At 38.3% G+C, this 20,491-nt stretch overlaps 2 protein-coding genes across 3 annotated transcripts in view; one reads left to right on the top strand and one right to left on the bottom strand.

The window, feature by feature from the left end:
* Positions 1-20,491, bottom strand: part of GALNT15 (polypeptide N-acetylgalactosaminyltransferase 15) — a 115,771-nt gene that overhangs the window by 9,879 nt on the left and 85,401 nt on the right. The window lies entirely within an intron of this gene.
* Positions 1-20,491, top strand: part of RFTN1 (raftlin, lipid raft linker 1) — a 98,623-nt gene that overhangs the window by 59,355 nt on the left and 18,777 nt on the right. For both annotated transcript variants that reach the window (XM_061464878.1, XM_061464877.1), the window contains 3 exons: positions 6,781-7,204; positions 11,109-11,312; positions 19,863-19,978. In XM_061464878.1, the coding sequence (XP_061320862.1) occupies positions 6,781-7,204; positions 11,109-11,312; positions 19,863-19,978 (744 nt within the window). The remainder of the gene's footprint in view (positions 1-6,780; positions 7,205-11,108; positions 11,313-19,862; positions 19,979-20,491) is intronic.

Raw genomic sequence — 20,491 nt, 5'->3', positions numbered from 1 at the left:
TCTATCCTAGGTCAAAACCACTTTTTAGGGAATAAATCCTAAATGATGTGGGTAAATTCAGGATTTCTTTTCACAGTTTAGGCAAGGGTGGGAGGATGCATATATGTTACCTAGCTTTTGGGCAGGTACCGCAGTCACTGAACCTTTGTAGCCTGTGTCCAGCAATGTCTACCCTTTGCCAGCTCTGTGAAGGAACAGATGCCAAAATAAGTTAATAATTTGAGAAGAATCATTGCACTCAGGACCACAGAGGATGAGATATTGGGGTTTCAAGAGCTGTCATCTAGTGAGATATGCTGAAAGGAAGAAATGCACTTGCACCATGCTGCACTACATGTTTAGTATAATGATACTGTTCTCAGGAATAAATGTACAGCTAACACAAGCTGAAGAGGAATTTGAAGTTGTTACTCTGATCCCTGCCTTGGCTCCAGTAGCAGGAGACGTATAGCTTGCTGTTGGCAGCACTGTCTTAAGAGCCTATCTTCTGTTTTATTCAGCATAGCAGTAAGTTGCAGTAGCTACTTGCTTTACTACATTTCTCCCTGTTGTTTGTAGCTTTCAGTTCCCTTTTGCAGAAATTACTACCATTGAGCATGCTATACAACTGCAAAGCTTTCTTTCTTTTCGTTTTCAGTGCCTAGTTATGCTCTATCACAAATGCAAAGAGAGCTTAAAATGTCAAGTCAATGGTTCTGTTGAATGGGCTGTGTACTGTAGAGACAGAAAGGTAGCATACATCTGCTTCTTCAAGAAACTAGTTTTTAGCTTCTGGGTTTGGTTTTGAGCTCTGTTATCTTCTCTTGAGTCTGTCAACTTCAATCTAAGAGTCTTAGCTAAAGTTCCAAAACAGTAATATTGAGGTCAAGGTTTCATTGGAAGTACCAAGATAAACACTGTCACCAACACTGCTTAAAGGGTGACACTGTGGTTTGGGATTATGGTAGCATTTCTCAAGGCATCCCTCCAGTCTTTCATCCCTGATGGCCTATTTTGATGTAATTGATAGTGAAAATACTTGATAATTTGAGAGCCTGAATGCAGATTGGGATTTGACTTTCTAAAAGTTACATTTATATCTACTTATATGAACATGAACTGTCTATCTCAAATTCAAATGCAAATTGCCAAGTATAAACTGGAAAAGGTTAAAAATGCATGGGAAGTACAGGCTTAAATGACAGAGCATCCTAGTCAGAAAGGTTGTATGGTCTGGAAATCTGCAAGTAGTGAAACAGAGTCAGAGTAACAACAGAGAAATGTTTTGCAGTTGCTGTTTTGCTGTTTGATTAGTAGAATTATCTTTTTTGTAACATAGTATTAGAGATGCAAAAATGCCAAAGTTGCAGAAGTTTTGAGTTGTTCAGAAGGAACTAAACCTCTCCTTTGGAACATTAGCTAAGCTTAGTTGGTTTTAAAATAAGCAGTAACTCTTGATGACTGTTCCTTTCTTCTCATGTGAGACCTACAGAAAATAGCAGAGGCAAACTAAAAGCCTGTCTTAATTTTAAACATCTGTTTTCATAAATGAACAAACTAGAAGGAAGATGTGCAGTTATTTATGATGAAACATGTACTACTAAATACTAATGACTGCAGTCCTGAACATCCTTTTCCAGTTCCAGCTCCTGGCGTGCAAGTACATAGTGTTCTCCTCAAATCACAAGATCATGTTCTTTGCATGCAGATCCCTGGTGCTATGTCATAGGAGATTTGCTTGAATCCTAAAAACAAGGTAGAAAAATACAGTGATCTTGTTTCTAGTGCACATTATGAGATCTAATGCCTCTAACATTGTTCTTATAAAAACAACAACCAAACAACACACAGACAGACAAGCATTTTTTTATTGGCTAAGGCAGTTCATGCTTGGTTTAAATAGCTCTGAGCAAATTAAACAGCTATTGTTTCAAAGGCCATATGTTTGGCCATCAGTAAGACTAAGTAGCAGTCTTTCTTCCCTTAGTTCACTGCAGAGCTAACTAAATGCATCTGACTACTCAGAAAATCAGTTCATTGCTCCTAGAGAATGTTTTCTCAAAGTACATTTTGGCTATGTGTGCACTTTGTAAATTGTTTCTGTTATTTGGTTTTATTTTAATAGCAGTCCTTTCTGGGTTGCTGAAACATTCTTTCAGTATCTTGTAATATCATGAACCATACAGCAAACCTATTGATGAAAGGTTCAGTCGTGGTACCTAGGTTTTGAAGGTCTTTTTTTTCCAGGTGATCAGGAAGTGTAAGCCTTGAGAGCATTTAGGACTACTATAAACTAGAGTGCCCTGGTGACATAAACTGGTAAAACTGGTTTTCTTCTAGATGCATCCCAAAAAAATGTCCAGTTCTTGGAGTATAGGAGTTAAAAGAAATCCCTTATACTTTATTAAATCATTTGTTTAAAAATTCCTATCCAAGGGAGAGATCCTCATTATTAAATTGTTCTGCATTATTTCCCATGTTTATTGATGTGGGTGGAATACTACCCTGAGCTTGTGGGAAGTGTTTTGATTTGCTGTGTGCCGTCCCATGGGAGAAATGTACAGTATCACCCTGTAAGTAGTTGCCCAAGCTGACAAAAGTATATCGTTCTGTTCAGCATGGGATCTATATCCTTGAGCTTCTGTATTTATAAGTAAGAACATCATGCTCACTATGAATGGGAAATTATTATGGAGCTAATGATATAGCAAGAAATGTACAGTCACAAACAATATGTGAACCATACAATGAAGTTGCCAAGTGTCTTTATTCTAAATAGACTTGAAATGAAAACCTCTATGTGTCTGTTCAAAATAATCTTCAGCCTGGAATCTCTGCACTTCTTTCATGGCTGGGAGGCCTATAGTTTAAAAGCAGGTAGTTTCCAGAAAAGTTTCCAGAAAAGAGGATTTCATCATTTAGTCATACTGTTGCCAGGTGTGGTTTTACAGATCTGTAAATTAGGCTCTCAGCCATTTTCTAATTAGGGAGCCTTCTCTTGAATCAGAAGTGTTTGAAAAGATGGAACATAAATTTGCTACCTCAACATAATATTTAGTGACACTGCTTTGTGCTGCTGAAGGTTCCTTTTTTGCAAATGCAGCATAAAAATAGGGGTCACTCAGTTCTGAAATAAACACTTAACACTTCACAAATGGTAAGAATGTTAACACAAGTGCCCCAGCTAAAATTCAGTTAAGATAGTCACATTGGGGTTGGCCCTGGTGCTTGTTCCTATTCCTGCTAAAGTCAGTGGGAGATTTGAAATTTATTCCACAGATAGCAAAGGCTAAATCTGTCTTTTTTTCCCCCTCAAGGAAAATGCCAGGTTTCTAATCAAGCAAATTACAGAGATGACATTAAATTCTTTAAGTGCCTCAGCCCTCTGTACACTTGAAATTTCACCCCTTTTTAAAGCAGGTTCTATTTTTAAACTGGCATAAATCTAATTTGTTGCAAGATGGTTATAAACAAATTTGGATGTACCCACTTGGGGATTTAATGGGTTAAATGAGTTATGTTCTGCTTCTGTTGTTGAACAGTAACATCTTTTGCGATGGAGACTTGTTCTTGTATTTGTGGTTAATATCATCCAGCCAGCACTTAATCAGACAGTAAAAGTGTTTCTGTTCCTATCTGGGGAAAGAACCAAAGAATTATTTTTTTTTAATTTTGTTGGAATTTCCCTGTTAAAATTTCCCAGGATGTAAAGAGCAAGTCTATAGCATGTTTAAAATACAAAAACGGTCAGCAAAACAATTTAAATTACTGTGGCTCACCTAACGTAAGGGCATTTTTAATACAGCTTTTTTTCTGGTGTGGTGAGTGATGAAGATGCAGTTGGTCTGCTTTTTATGCTTTTTCCTCTCATTTAGTCATACAAGGTAGTATGACAAAGACCTTGGTTAGTCTTCTAAACTGCCGCATAAAGACAACTGATGGTACTTACCTGCACTGTCACAGTAGCATCATGTTCTTCCCATTCAGTGCAGCTTTGCCCCTGCTTTGTGCCATGTGTTGGTTGCCCTCTTTCTTACATCTGCTAAGATGTTTTCCCAAAAGGGTGGAATAGACATAACTGTGTGAGCCAGTGCAGGATGCCTCAAAAGGTTCAAACCCCATAGGTCGCTGGTAGAAACAGCCTTTCTGACATGTGTAGCTCTGGGGTATGAGCTGTCCAGGTACTGAGGTTTGGGCATGTTTAAGTCTGGGTTTTGTTTTAGGGTTTGGTTCTGGTTTTCTGGGTTGGGGGGGGGGGGGGGGGGGGGGTGGTTTGGTTTTTTTTTTTTGTTGTTGTTTTGTTTTGTTTGTTTTTTTTTAATATTCAAATATGCAGTATTTCACATCCAGGAAACAGGAAATGTGAATGTATAGTGGATGGCATAATTTGGTCTGGATGTAAAGGCATCTACAATTTGGTACTGTTTTAACTCTCAGCAGGATGCTGGAGAATCAAATTGATTTTTTAGTTTGGAAATGTTCAGGCTTTGTACTTTATTTATGATGAGAGTTAGCCTCTCCATGGTCTTGTGGAAAGTTGGAAGGAAAGACTATTTATGTCTGCTGATACATCACTTTGCTGTTCTGCAGCTTACATTGCCCTGTTGATGTAACATTTCCTGCTAAATTGGTTTTATTGAAAATAATGAGATGCTTGGTTCCCCCTCATGTAATTGGGAAAATTTGAAATATAGGTTTTTCTGTATTCTGTATAATACTGATTTCCTTAAGGGCAAGGCCTTGAAGACACAGTCTCTTTTCCCAGTCTTTCTGCTAAACCATTAGGCTAATGCAGTTTAAGCTATCACTCAGTCCTTTGTTCCTCTTGTTCCTATTCTGAGAACAGGAGCCTCAGAAAAAAAACCTCAGCATCAGGTATTCCTTAGAACAAACTTTTTTTTTTTTTTTGAGTGAGCCAAGATTGTAAAACATTGCTACAATAGCTGTGAAAGCTGTTCTCATCCAAATCACAGCGTGGGAGAGTCTGCTGTAGATTGACAAGCAGTCTTTATTGACCAGGAGCAATAAAATTGCTACATATGTACTATCCTCAAACTCTTAACAGTTGTATACTGGTTACATTTCTATAATTAGCTGCCCTGCAACCTACTAAACAAATGTAGTGATATGTCTATAGATCAGGGATAATAGATGGACTGAATTTGTAACTCTGACTGTATAAAAAAGGTATTTGCATAGTTACAACAGGGAGTCAGGACCATTAAGCATATTATGAATGCGTCTATCATTATCATTCACTTCAGCCTTTCTGAGCAAGCTAGTTACATGCTAACATCCTGTGTAGACAGGTATTTGATCAGGATACTGCTAGTAGTGTTTTTATTTGGAGGTTATTGCCCTCTTTAGCAATGAGCTTTAGGTAGGTCAACATCCCATGTTTGCCAGGGTAAACACCTGGGAAGCCCATTGCCTTGTTTCCTGGAGAGCCCTGTTTAAGTTCCTGTGATCACAAAATCAAGAGTTAATTTAACATGGAAAATATAATAGTGGTGAAAGAGGAAGTTCTTGTTGATCAGGTGTCATCTGTAGGTTTGTGTGTTCAGAACAGTAACATGTTGCCAGGAAGTAGATGATTCATTATAAAAAAAAAATAATTCTGAGTAGAGAAGATGGAGAAATGACCTTCCTTCTAAGTTAAAAAGAAAAAGCCTGAACTGTTTCTGAACTGTCACTTAAGTTTCTACTAAATTGAGCTTCAGAGGATAATCAAAACACTTTAACTCTCTGGAATGGCATGATATCCAGAGAAAGTGGAATTATTTCTCCATTTTCAAGGCATTTCCTTAAGTGTGTTTACATTTGTTATGTGAAGAATATACCTTACATGGAAACCTTTCCTTTTTGGTGAGGGATTCTGATAAATGAATCAGCAGATGCACGTTTTCACAGAAGTCTGGCTTGCACTGCAGCTTCTTCTAGGTTTGAGGAGTATAAGGCCAGTGACTCGAATGGATGGTGCACCTGTAGTGCTGAGTCTGCCTAGAAGAGATTTCTTCTTGCTTCACCTCAAACTTTCCTTTGTTAATTCCAACTTTATCTAATTGTCATTACCACTAGCCCAGTTGTTTTTTTTTCTTAGAATCTTTTGTGATTGGATTCCTTCATTTTCCTCTTTTACCTAAAGTGTGAAGGATTAATAGTAGCACCCCTTAGTTTACATTTTTCTGCTTAGTTCTGCTAGTTCATTTCACAGTACCTTCTTCTGTTCTGAGTTCTGTATCTTCCCAAAAGTGATATATTAAAATAGCTTTGCTTTCAGGAAGTTGTTCTGTGAATGTTTACCATTTGCATCTCAATCCAAAATAGGGCAAACAACAACTGTTGTTATAATGGTGCATTTAACAGCAAGAATTAGTAACTTTTTTCCTTGCATAGATGTCATAATCATACACCTAACACAGCAGAAGATGAAATATTAAGTCCCAGACTTCTTATGGTTGATATTAAAACTTTTTGCGAGTAATACCACTTCTGATAGTGTATCATAAATAAACTTTTCAAACACACTTTGTCCCTTCTGAAGAAATGTGTAGGTATTTTCTCTCTTTTTTTTTTTTTTCCTTTTCTCCACTTTCACATTATTTTGAATTGTTTAGGGAACTTCTCATCCTGCTTCTATAAAATGTAACTTTTTATGTAAATGTAACATGACAGTTTCTGAGGGTAGTGGGCAAAAGTAGCCAAGTGACATGCTAGCCACCTTGAAGGGTGTTATTTTCTGTGTTTCGATTTAGCTAAGACGGTTTGACAGTTAAAAATATAATCTTCTTCAACTTGTAGATTCAAGATGCTGCAAGTCAAGGCTTGAAATTTGTTGGAATTATACCTCAGTACCATTCCCAAAAGAACTGTCTTGTCAGTGCCTCCTTGACACCCACCAGTAACAACTCTGTGCAATCAAGAGATAACAAAAATGTTTCAAATTACCCTGAGGATCACGCTTCACCTGATGGCGAGAAAATAGATGGCATTAATGGATGCAGTACGCCAGCACTGAGTGAGGAAAGTGCTGACCAATGTGCCCCATCCGGGGAGGACTGGAGGGGTGAAGGACAGGCTGCTGAAGAGGTGAATCTCAGGTCTGCAAAGGGAAATGAAGAACAGTTTCAACATGCAAACCCAAGTGTAAGAGAAGCAGCAGACAAGCCAAATGGACTTGTAGAGAATGAAACACCAGCACAATGCTTAAAACCACTTACGGGCAGTAAGTATTGCAGTGATCTCTCATACATAAAAGCCACGTTAAAATTGCCCCCATTATGTTCCCAGCTCATTTGGGGGGTGGGGATGATGGGACGACCTTACCGCTGTAGTAGCGAAGGAAAGGTGAACCAGATGAGCCCCTTAATCTGATTTCAGCATGGTTACACAGCTCACAACGACTGAGCATAAGTCGCATGGCACATAAAGAGGTGACATAAGCAAGTGCCACTTTGTTATGGCCTGTTTGTATGCCTGAGTGTAAAGACTTATTTTTATCTGCTGTTCAGCTGAATTGGTTTATTTCTGTATTTGTTGAGATACCCTGAGAGCTTTTGATCTTTGTATCCTTTTTGTCTGTTTGAATAAAAAGCCCTGCTAATCTGCCTGATAAGGTTTTGCAGCAAGAGAAGGAATAAGTCACAAAACCTTATCGCAGCTAGCCCCTTTGTAGCAGGTGAACAGATAGCCGAAATTAAACCACATCAGGAACAGCAGGAATGTATGTGATCTGTACTCTGAAGTATCCTAGTATCCTGCAGACAGCCTGGGGTCAGTGCTACAGTAAGAATTGTGACTGCTGGAAAACAGCAGTTATTTTTGTAATGGCTCATGTTTGCTAATTCATAACAAAGGTCCTCTTTGTAATGCTGCTCCTAATAATTTGTCTTGCAGTTCTCATTTTTTGGTAGGCTTATTCGTCGTATACAGGTTTTCTTTCTTTCATTTCTTTGACATATTTCTCTTCAGGTGTGCCTTCCCCTTTTAAATGTCATGCCATCAAAACCCAAAAGTCTCAGCTGAGGTCTCAAAGTACCCTCTTTAAGGTGTTTGTTGCATGGAGGTTACTTGATTAACAGGAATTGTAGTTCAAAATAGGATGTAGACAAGAGTAATTTAGAAAATGAGAAGTCATAAGTAAATAGTTCTTGCCCCATTTCCAGTTTAAACCTCAAAATATTTTTCTTTCCTAGATTTGCTTAGATCCTAGAAAACTCTGTACACTCATTTCTCTTACCAGCTACAAATCTATGTAAGAGGAATGTAGATGGAATTTCTTCAGCTGGTACTGTCCTTGACTTTAATTTATCTGTATTCTTTATGTCTTACATAGATTCAGTCAAATAATCCAACCCCTTTGGGGATTTTTTTTATATAGGACCAAGAATGACTTTGTGTTGTACCCTCTTTGGACTATTGTCTTGGTTTCCGTTGCATTATGGTGTGATTGTCTTTTTTCATCAGATTTGGATCACAACTCTAGTAACCTTTCACCATACTTTCCTCAATTTTTGTTGGGTAAAAAGGCAAATTAATAATATGTTCTGGTTTACACTAAAATGTTATGCATTATAAAGCCTCACTTAGTGTTATAGTTCTAAATTATTTATCTCCAAGTCTAATCAGACCACTTACTTCTCTTTTTATGTACACTGTCTTTGAGAGAGTTAACCTACCAAGTTAATAATCTTTTTGATGCTCTTCTCCATACTGAACACAAAAAATCTTTTGTTGCAAGTAACCACGTTCTTAATATTTATGCATAATGTGAAGCTGATCATCTCCAGTATTCTCAACTTCTATCTGTCTGTAACACTCCGGGATTTTATTACAGCTGCTAATTTGCCATATAAGAGAGGTTATTTTAGAAATGCATTTAGTTTCCTTATTTCTCTTTGTTTCTCTGAGTCCCTTTTGGCTTCATTCTTTTCTTAATTGGTGAATTACGCAATTACTTTCCAAGTCTGAGAAGGCAGTTTTGTGTGACAGCTCACCTACTGTAGGATCTCTTGCCTGTACAACATTGCTGATTTCCTTATTACTCTTGTATGAATTTTTGTTATTACAGCACTCCCTTTTCCTCCCGTGGAAAATGTATTTCAGTCTTTGGCACCAGTTCTCCATCCTTCCTTGGGAACATAAAAAGATAGAAAGCACTGGATGTTGTTTTGTGTGGGGTTTGGGGGGTTTTGGTTTGGTTTTTTTGGGTTTGTTTTGTTTTTTTTTTCCTGTCAGCCTACTTATTCCATAGGAAGTTACCAGTCTTTGAACTCCTTCTTCCATACATAAAACTTCAGGAAAAAAAAAAAGTATATTTCTTCCTGTTTGTGAAATCTTATTCTTTATTTTAACTCTTATACTATTCAACTGTTATTTTTATGCTTCTTCATTTGTTTTTAAATATTTTGTAGTGCTCATACACTTTCCCTTTTATTAAAGGGCTGTTCAAAGTAGTCTGGAGAATGATTTGCCTGCGAACAACTCACAGATATTTCAATAGTATGTCCAGAAATACTGTGTTACCTAGAACCAAGCTGAAGGTGTCTTCGTCCATGCTTGAGCAGTCAAGCTCGCTGGTGAAAACTGTTGTCAGTCATTACTTGAACAGTGGTTAGGACTGGTGTAGTATACAGTTAGTAATGATGACAAACCATGTCAGCCACTGATAGACTCCCACACATCTTAAATGCATGTTGTCAACAGCCCAGTGTAAAATACAAAGTATCATTTCCCTATGGATTTTCAGTTCTGTGTTTTTTCTATTGTTAGTATAATGTCTTAATACACACCAGAAACATCTCCATTTCCAACATAACTCCATTTTGGGTGTCAGAATCAAAATTATCAAAGAAGTTTTCTGTGTATGCTCTTCTGAGTTAAGATTGGTCTCTTTTTCATGTTTGGTTATATTCCGAGCTTCTTGCTCTCTGCTTCAAGTGCTGCCAGCCTGACTCTGAGCATCTCCCTTCTAGTATCTTTTTCAACTTACACACTACTTGCTCAGGGTCGTTTGTTAGAGAGCCATCTTAACATTTCTCTTGACATCTCTTTCTTTAATCCTTGAGGTTAGAATATAATACCTTGGAAACAAGAGGAGCTTCTTGAATGAAACAATTTAATATTGTGTCTTTACTTTTAATATTAATTTGGGGAGAATTCCTGGTTTGGAAATCGATAGAAATGTTACCATTCATTTCCATGTCATTTAATAAGTAAAATCTAATGTAAAAAAAAAAGGGTAATTTTATTGATAGTTGTACCCTCCTGAGAATTTGAAGGTTGTACCTGCACTTCAACTTGCTTCCAATTTAAGGCTGTGAAAGATGAGCTTTGCTGTCAGCAATGACTTTTTTGTGATGGTAAGTCTGCATCAACTGCTCCTACAATATCCTGGAGAAGATGTGGAGCAGACTCTAGAAAATGTTCTTATTTGTAAGACCCTTCACAATTTCACTTTCAAAATTCATTTGCAGATGTGTTTATGTCTCACCTTGACTTAGACACAGAGAAAATCAACAAAGCAGCTTGCATGGTCTCTATGCTACATCAAAGATTCTTTGTATTTTCTTTAGATAAGACTGCTGCTTGCCGGTTCCATGCCATTCTATTATCAAAACCAAGTTACTTAATGCTGTAGCTTAATGGCCATGAGCTACAGAATGCATTTCCTCCTAAATTTGCAGTAAGATTTCATATTTGAACTGTCCTCAGTGTCACAGCTCTTTTAACAATTCAGTAGAAAAATAAGGTGCTCTGTGCATTGATTTTTAGTGATTTGTTGACTGCTACAGTACTTAAAGCAGTTTGTGGAGCATGTCTTCCTATCTCAGCTTACACTGGTAACTCCAGTAGGGGTGTTGTGCATTAGTCTTTAAATGTTCTGTTATCAACAGTGAATCCATTATTATTAACAATTATTGTAACAGCAGTCAGAATACCATATTGGGTTTTGGGACCCTAGCGTGTTAGACACTGCAGAAATGTATTAAGGAGTTAACCACATCCCAAAGTATTTTTTGCAGTTACACAGTGTAATCAGGCAAGGGCAAACTGTGGGTTATACATTGTTTTAGCTCAAATATTATGATACGAGTTGTTGCATTACTCCATTTTTTTCTTTTTGGTAGAAACAGAGATCTTCGCTCTTTTCAACAAGCCTAAAACCCTACAGAGATGCAGCCAGTATTATACAGTGACTATCCCTATGAGGATCTCCAGGAATGGGCAGACTGTCAACAGCTTAGAAGCAAATTGGCTGGAGCACATGACAGATCACTTCAGGAAAGGAGGCTCCTTGGTAAATGCCATCTTCAGCCTTGGAATGGTAAATGGTATGGAAATTACAGAAAGCATTACGCTGTGATTATTTTCCTTTCTCCTCTAATAGAGGTCATTATCTTTGAAGAGAAGGCATTTGGGAGGCGCTTTAGCATAGGCTTGGGGCAGATTTGTTTTAGATCAGCCTATTTCAGCAAAACGGAATGAAAGCACAGGAAATATTTTGGCATCTGAATAAGGAAAACAGATCATATATTGTATTTTATAAACATACTAGAGATGATCCTGTAATTGCTGAAATATACAGAGTTAATAAACAGTACCAAGTAAAATGAATTAAATTAATAAGACTGTAAGCAGATGACATACATGGAAGAGTGGCTTTGCTCTTAGCTATCCGGGCACACACTGATTACAGGTCAGTGTAAGGACCCTTGAATTTCATCTGGTCGACATGTAGTTAGTTACTTCCAGTTCCTGTAGAGACCAACCCTTTCCACTTTAATGGCACAGTGTTTTGCAAAACTGTCTTCTATGTTTGTTTCATCCTAGCTAGTGTGTTCTTATGAGTGATGAATAAATGCTGGTCTTAATTTAAGAAGAGAAAAATTCAAAACCAGATTTTTGCATGTTGTGAAAATGTGGCACTGAGTCCAGCTTAATACTGTAGCCAATCTGTACTATACTCATGGCCACCATGGCTTTGGAGACAAGCCTGCTGTACAAAGAAAGACTTCGGTGCAGAGTAGGGATCTGAGAGACATGACCAAAAGGACCTTGAGAATAAACCAATACAAATACTTGAGCATAAAAATGTTGGTTACAACCAGATTAATTTTACTGGAAAATTACATGACTAATGTATTTCATGGTTAAAGTGCTTATGGCTGAATCTTTCACTTTATTTTGGTTTGGTTTGTGTTCTTCAAAAGGAATGTGGTTTCCCATAGACTGGGCACTGCTACTAAGATTAGTGGGTTTGTGCCTCGAATTGTAGGGGAACTGCTTCCAGGGCATCTTCTTCTCATTTTGTTGCTGGTCAGAATTCCAGGACCCATGACGAAACACAGTAATATGAGTCAGTTCTGGAAAAAGTCAATCAGGAAATTAACAGGCAATCCTAATTTTTCATTTTGCAAGCAAGTAGCAAGAAAGGAAGGTCTAAAGTTCAGCTGATGGAATGCTTTCACACAGCTTCCTGGAAAGCCTTGTAATTGCTAGTTAACTTGCTTAAAAACAAATGGTCATTTACTTTATGTGTATAAATTGCAACTCAGAGAGGGAAACCTAATTAGCTCTATCAGGCTCAGTATTTTCTTTAATAAAAACTGCTTATCAGCGCACTCTAAAATGCTTTAAACACAGCATTTTTCTGTTATTTAAACTTCTAAAGTTCATTTATGTAACAGAGGCCTGGGGAAGTTCATGTACTTGGATGCCAGAGTGAGGAGCGCTGAATAACTGCCTGCAGACATAGATAAAGTAGGCTTAAATAATGACAGTAAAGTCTCAGTGCAAACAGGACAACAAATTTTGTAAAAGTGGACAGATTGAGGATTAAACTAGAGTAAACATTTTTATTAGCATTTTACAGTTTCAGGAAGAACAGGTTTAGAAGTTAAAAAGCTCAGAGCTGTGGTTTCTAAAAGTGTATTAATTCGAACACTTATGTTAAACCGCCATGAACATGCCCATGCTATTAGAAGAACATTTGCTAAGAACGTCTGCAAGTTGCTTTCACTTACAGTTAAATGTTTATTATTTAAATCCTAAAATCTTCCTGTGCCGCAGAGAAACGAACAGCTTTTTCACTCATACGCCAACAACTATGAAACAGCCCAGGGTAGAGAGGAGGGAAGAAAGAGGGGGCTGACGTCTTCTTAGCTACTTACTTTTTTCTTTTATAAAAGCCTAACCATCTCTTCATAGAACGTCTCCTTACTCACTCATTATTCCTCTTCCAAATTAAGGTAATATTAGCATACTTTCTTTAATTGGTTATATCACATTTCTTTCTTCTGGGGGCTGGTTTTCTCTTTGGCTTAGAGTATGAATTCATTATTTTGCTTATTATACTTGAAAGCAGGGATATTATCTTCTTTTCCTCCTTGTCCTTGGAATGCCCAATGACGTGAAAATTTCCAGATTGTCAGTAGTCGTAAATCTGTTTCTTCCTTCTGCCAACAGTTTAATAATTAGTCTTCAAAATAGTTTTAAAGTTCACTGATAACAATTGTTTCTTTTTGCTTATTGTACCAGATAATTATAAACAGAAACATAACACAGTTGCAAAATCCAATATGTAAACCACACAGAGTCACACCGTATATTAAATGCATTCAGATTTTGCTAGTAAGCTAGAAACAGCAGCTTGCTTGGTCCTTGAATGTTCTTATGTTGTCTAACAGTTATTTAGATTTGGAGTTTAGTTACTGGCTGGTGGTTTTCATCCAGCTCATGTCATCGCTAATTCTGCCTGTAGTCCCAGGTGTGAACTGATCCTCCCTAACGATCTAAAGTGATCATCGGACTTTACCTTTCCCTCTTCTAGTAAGAAGTAGAGACTGTATAGTAATAAGCTACAGATTAATACCATTGAGAATGGAAAGGATGTAACAGGAAAGGTCATCTTCTTTCCTATAACAGCAGGTCTCCAATCAGCAATATGAGAAGATGAGAGTGGTAATGGAGGAAGAGTCAAAACTAAGGTTATATTTTGATGGCTTAACAGTATGATCACAAGCCTGCTCATCTTTACTTGTTTTGAACTGCAGGTCTTTAAATGCCTGGCATTCTTTTATTTGTTTTACCATTCTGAGTGAGAATTTCTTGCCTTTCAAACTTAGAAAAAGCCAGGCAACCAACTAGATGACATTGACAGTACTTAAGGACAAGGCAAATGAAACAAAATGCAAGTTGCTTGGAAAAGGAAAGTAGTCAGGTTTTTAGAGGGCCAGATTGATTATATTGGTTACCCTCTCATTGCCTCAGACAAAGGATGAAGCAGTGATGCCTTTGGCCAATTATAGTCACTTTAGCCACTGGGGCTGGGATTTTTATCATCCATATGGAATTATTTTCTCTGTGTGTACTGAAGGTGAAAAGATTCAGGAGAAGAGAGGAATACAAATATGAAGCAAATGCCAGCATTCAGGTCATGTGCCACATAAAGCAACAAATAGCTAGTTTTCTTCATTGAGAGCAACAGCAGCCTAAAGGTTACGTTCCTGGGTAAGGGGGATTTGTAGTTCAAAGACAACAAGGGGAAAATTGTTGCCCACTAGGTAAGCTGTCATGGTAAAGTAAGAAGTCTTTTCCCATATACCTCTTATAAATGAGAAGCAAGAACTTCAAAATTGCTTTTAGTCAACTGAGCTACATCAAATATTTATACAACCCAGTGAAAATAGCTTTTTGTGCACAGTAGGATACCTTAATGAAAAATGCAGTGGTAATGGAGTGTTTTCAGAGGGAGGACAGTGATTGTAACCTTTACATTCAGAGCTTTTTCTTTAGGAAATAGTGGAGTTATGTCAATTCAAGAGTAGAGATTGGGCAATGATACCACAAACAGCAAAGACAGACCAGTTTGGCTTATTGGCAATCTTTATTGCCTGATTGCAAATGAACTAATGTTTGGAATTATGAAAGCCCTATTTAATGTAAGTCAAGTTCCAGGAGCTAAATCTTGTTAAACAAGAGATTACTAAAAGTGAATACAACTGCATCAGAATCAGGAAATACCTTTCATGAGAAATAGTGGAAACTGGAGCAACTCACTATCAAAAGCTTTAGATGGCTAGTCTTTGTAGATAAGTAGATTCAGCTGAATAAATGCAGTAAGCCTTCTTGAAACATATTTTTGGACACATGAAGTTGGAGAAAGTGATTCGGAACAGTCAGCATGGGTTGAAAGAATAAAATGACTGGATTTGTAGATGAAGAGAAAGCAGTAAATGTCATTTTGGGTGTATTTATCAAGGTTGACAGTGGCTTCCACAGTATCTTTGTATCCAAGTTAGGACTCTGCAGCCTAGATGGGACGACAACTAGAAAGGGTAAAAAGCTGGTTGCGTGGCTAGGCTCAGAGGATCATGGTTAATAGGTCACACTTTACCTGGAGTGACAGGTGGAATACCACAGAGATCTGTCCCAGGACCTGTTGTGTTTCTTTGTCATTGATGCAGAGGAGTCAGCGGGGCTTGTTTTTGTCAAATTTGCAGATGATCCCGTACTCAGGGGTGCAGCTGATGTGGTTCAGAACTGGGCTGCTGTCCAGAGGGATCTGGGCAGGCTGGAAGAATGTGCTAGCAGGAGCTTTTTGAAATTCCATGAGGACAAATACGACAGAATCACAGGATCATTAGGGTTGGAAGGGACGTCTAGAAATCATCTAGTTCAGCCCCCTGCCAAGGCAGGGCCACCTACAGCAGGTTACACAGGAATGTATTCAGGTCTCTGTGAAGGGAGAGGCCTTTGCACTAATCCAGGCTGGGGACTGCCTGGATGGGTAGCAGCTCTGTTGAAAAATATCCTGAGGCAGATATTAGTAGGCAGCAACGTGAAAGTGGACCAGCAGGATGCCCTGGCAGGAGAGAAGGCAGTAGCATGCCAGGCTGTAATGACAGGAATATAGCCAATAAATAAAGGACAGTGATTATCATCTTCTACTTGATGCTTATTAGATTGCATTTAGATCACATAATGTGTCCAGTTTTTGTCCTTCCCCCAAAGGGAGCAAGAAAGATGTCGACAAACTGGAGCTAGTTTAGCACAGGGCCAACAAAACAGTTAGTGGCTGGAGCTCTGTGAAGAAAGACTGAGAAGCTGGTTGGTTTAGGCTGGAGAAGAGAGATCTTTGAGGGATATAATAGTGCCTGGCAGTGCCTGTTGAGGAGACTATAAAAAAGATGGATCCAGGTTCTTGATTCAGGTGTATGAGAAAAATGTATGTAAATTCAAACAAGAGAGGTCCTGGTTGTTTATAAAAAAAAAAGCTTTCTCATCGTGAAAACAATCACACTGTGGAAGAGGCTGCCCAGGAACTTGTTCAGTCTTCATCCTTGGATGTTTTCAGGATGCAGCTACATAAAGCAATCTGGTCTGCACTGTGCTAAACCTGCTTTGAGCAGTTCATCTGAATGATTCTGTGATTCTATGAAACTGGGTCCTGAATGAAGTAATGGTTATTTCTCTCCATGAATTGTAAAGAGAACCTTAGATAATTAACTCAGCTGTAGACCTCTGTATCATAAATATCTAGTGTTAGGTTATGTAAATCTCACTTAGTGGGTCAGCTGTAGAATGTGACTGTAGACTTAAGATGCTCTTAGACCTAGAGCATCTGTGTGATAAAGATACTGCAGGTGGACTCCGTGCATGTGTCCATGTCCATGCCCTTCCACACCTCTGTGTAAGAGTCTCCCTGAAATTCCTGCTAATCCTGATGCCATAGCATGGGTTATGTGTGCCTTTTCTCCAAAATATGACCCTATTAGCTCTCTGCTGCTTTCTTCTTTCCCCTAATTATTCTCAGCTTCCCAAATGCTTCACATGTAAAGGAATTAATAATCCAATTATTCTTTCTTTTACTTCCCCCTTTTCTCTGGGAAGGTAGTAGATGACCAGTGAAAGGGAAGATGTACAGCCAAGGTGTGAGAATTGGCAGACATGCATTCATGGCATCAAAGTTTAAACACTGTGGCATACAGGTAGAGAGAAGGTTAGTTATGGTTAAGAAGGAAAATTTTAATGAGCATCATCAACCAGTTTCTCTTACAGAGTTTTTACCAGCATCCCTCTGTTGATCAGACAGCAGTATGCTGCAGCTGCCTCTCCCTCATCATTTTTCCCCTTCCAGATTTCTCATTTTCAATAGGTTTCTTTCCTGGCCAAAAAATTAATGGATCTTAGGACTGACTGGATGTAGCATTCAGAAGTAATCATTGTACATCCAACAAGGAAGCAAAGTCATATAATCATAGGATCATTTAGGTTGAAAAGACCTTTAAGATCATTGAGTCCATCTGTAAACCTAACACTGCCAAGTTTATCTGCTGCCTGTAGGGTCTCACAAGCTCAGCTATTAGTTTCTAAAACATTACATATGTGCCGTAATGCTCACATATGTGGAAGCTGTGAACTGGATGAGTGGAAAGCGCAGCAGAGTGAAACATAAAGGATGATATATGAGTGAGTGTAAACACGCATGCTGATTGTATTTTGATCGCTTAGTAATTAGTTGGTGAGTGTGTGAGGCGAGCTCAAGCTGCAGTGGTGCCTACAGCACAACACTAGATTTCATTAAGAGAATTCAGGATACTGGAGCAGTGTACCAGTGCTGTATAAAGCTGCCCTGGCAAGATCCGCATGTCTGTGTCTAATAAGAATCTACAGGATTCTGCTTTCAGCCTTGGATGCTATCGTGTCACCCATGCTGTGGAAAATTAAAGGGTTATTTGTACATTATGCATCCTAATATAGATTTGGGTATGGGTTTAGGTGTTGGAACATGATGTATCGGACAGAAGCTGAGGTGGTTCTTGCTTTGAAATGTAGGGTCTAACAAAGTGCCATTCCGGGATTAAATATAATTAAATCTTGTACTCATTTCTATGTGGCAGGTTTGTTCTTCCTGTGTTTTCTAACCTGTAACCCAGCTACTTATTGTTCTGGCCTATTATTTCACAACAAAAATATCTGTTCTCCTCATTTGGATGAGAAATCTATCTAGATGACAGGAGTTAACTGCTTTGTAGTCCAGCTCCTCCTCTTTGGAGCAATGCAGCAATGTGTTATACTGGCTTGCTCTAGTGGTGAGGAGTTGTCTTCTCTCTTTATTCTAAATGGAGTTACAGGAGACCTGCCTGGGGAGACAGTGTGAAAATGGACAGTGTATTTTTGTACTTCTTTGAGTCTCCCAACAGAATCCCAAGGAGAATCCCTAGTAAGTGATTTACAGCTATTTTCCTGCACAACTAAGTAAAAATAAAAAATACACTTTGTTAGTTTAGGTATAAGTATTTGCATCTGCTCACTTACAACTTAATGACTTGATTGAAACTGCAGCAAGAGAGGGTGGTGGAATGTGCATATAGAAACAAGGGGGTGTGCAGATGCTTGACACTTGCACCAACAGTCTTGCTACAGTGTGTTTGTAAACATAAGCCTCTAACTGTAGGAGTTTGGTTTGTTGTGCATTCTACCCACAAAACAAATATTATTTCCAGATAGTAAATTAAATTTAGATCATATAATGACATTGGAAGATGTTGACTGAGATTTTATCTGCAAGAGGTAAGAAGCTTCTTAATTCTTTTCACTGCCTCCTTTGTGAAAATTGGTTGTGAGTTTGATACATTTTTCCCCTTGGAGGCAGCAGTGCCTTCTTGCTGGCATTTCTTGACCCTGTAACACCCACCAGGGAAAGCAGGAGAACCTGATGGAACAGCTAAGCAGACTTACTCAGAGACTCTCCTGTCAGTTCAGAGATCTGTTGGTTTGGCACATGTGAGTGTATTTCAGAAGCATGCAACATAGCAGTGCAAGGGATATAGTTTTCCTAAAATTGTAAAGAAAGGCAAAAGGCGTATTTTTTTTTATAAGGCAAACCGTAACACTTGGGGAGGGTATGAGCAAGGTCTTTATAATCAGTCATACATGGTAATTGTATTATTTAAACTAGAAAGACTGAAAAACATTCTTTGTGTTAATGTAAGAGGAGTTTTCTGTGTTCATAAAGAGTACAGTATGGCTTATTTACAGTTTTTTGAAATGTAATTCTATTGCTTCCTCTTTCTATTTAGTTTATTTTAGCAAAGAAAGGTAAGGTTTGGGCTTTTTTCAGTTATCCTCTTTCTGTTGTGTCATGGACCTGACAAAACTTCAGTTCTTCCATATGGGAGAGATTGCTGATTATAGAATATATGGCTAAATTGAAGGAAAAAGTGCTGCTTATGTAACTTTAATAGTATGTGTTGTCTGGAAAAAGGCTGAACGTGCTGAGAATGCAAATGAGAATAGAGAGGCACTAAACCAGATGGTCAAAATGCCTTCATAAATTTATTAAATAGTTATGAATGTACCTTTTCTTTAACACTGTTCTGATATGCCAGATCATCCTTAGTCCATGTAGATCAGTGTAACTGCAATGGCTGATCTGTATGTGGAGTTCTGAGTTGTGTGAATGAATGGGTGTAGTCGTTGGTATACGCGTACTTCCAAAAGTCCTTACAAAATTGACATAATACATATTTTTTAGCCCTCGAAGTGTGTGTATAACTTCAAGTAGGTGAGCAGTACTCCTGAATGAGGACTGAAGTAATTGTGCCTGCTCAAAATGGGAGAGCTGTGTATATTAAGGACAAACTCTGGAGTAGCACAATGGACAATGAGGTTTGCTGTTAGAGAGTAAGATTGCTCTTAAAAACTGCTAGCGTTTTTAGTAGCTAGTAGTCTCATTTAATAGAGCTGGACTATAAGAGGAAGGTCTGTGCACTTTTTTATGAACATCCTTGGAAGAATTTATTATTAATAAATTCAAATGCCTCACTACACATGGAGTGCCTTCCATAAAGCTTACAGAAAATCCTGTGTTTTCACAGATTCTTTACATGGGACAATGGATGGAATATTTCTCTTTGAAGATGTTTCTATGGAAGACAGTAAAAACGTACAGGGCTATGATGCAATTGTTGTAGAGCAGTGGACTGTCCTGAAGGTATGTGTGCAGATTTTCTTCTTTGACTTTTTTGTAAATCAGAACACTCCAAGTCTGTGAGGCAAACTCTGACATACTGATCTGTGCTTCAACAGTACCAGACAGGCAACTGAGGTAAAGGGATGCAACATAACAATAGCACCAGTTAAGCACACTCTGGGTTTATACGGTGCACTTTTGATTTTGATAATCCCCATGCCTTATTGCAGTGGGGGAGGAAATGCAAGTGATGGTGATCAGTGATCTGTCCCGAAAGTACATATATGTGCTAGATTAACTGTAAAGAGGATCTCCATTGGTTGTCAGGGCAACGTGATCACACAAGTCACGGTAGCATTGCAGTTCTAAAGAAAGAGGCCCTTTAGGTAGGCTTAGCTGCAGTAGAATTGCACAGATAACTGCGCTTGCCTCTCTCTGACCTCCTTCATATGCTGAAAGAAGCGTATATTCTGGAAAGGTCCCTATAAACAAACTATGTGTATCATAAACTGGCCTTTTACTAATCCAAGTGCA

Source organism: Pezoporus flaviventris, unplaced genomic scaffold (genome assembly GCF_033815535.1).
Source record: "Pezoporus flaviventris isolate CSIRO_AGI_PZ_B2104156 unplaced genomic scaffold, CSIRO_AGI_Pfla_v1 ptg000037l, whole genome shotgun sequence".
Lineage (NCBI taxonomy): Eukaryota > Metazoa > Chordata > Aves > Psittaciformes > Psittacidae > Pezoporus > Pezoporus flaviventris.
This window is presented reverse-complemented; position numbering and strand designations above follow the sequence as displayed.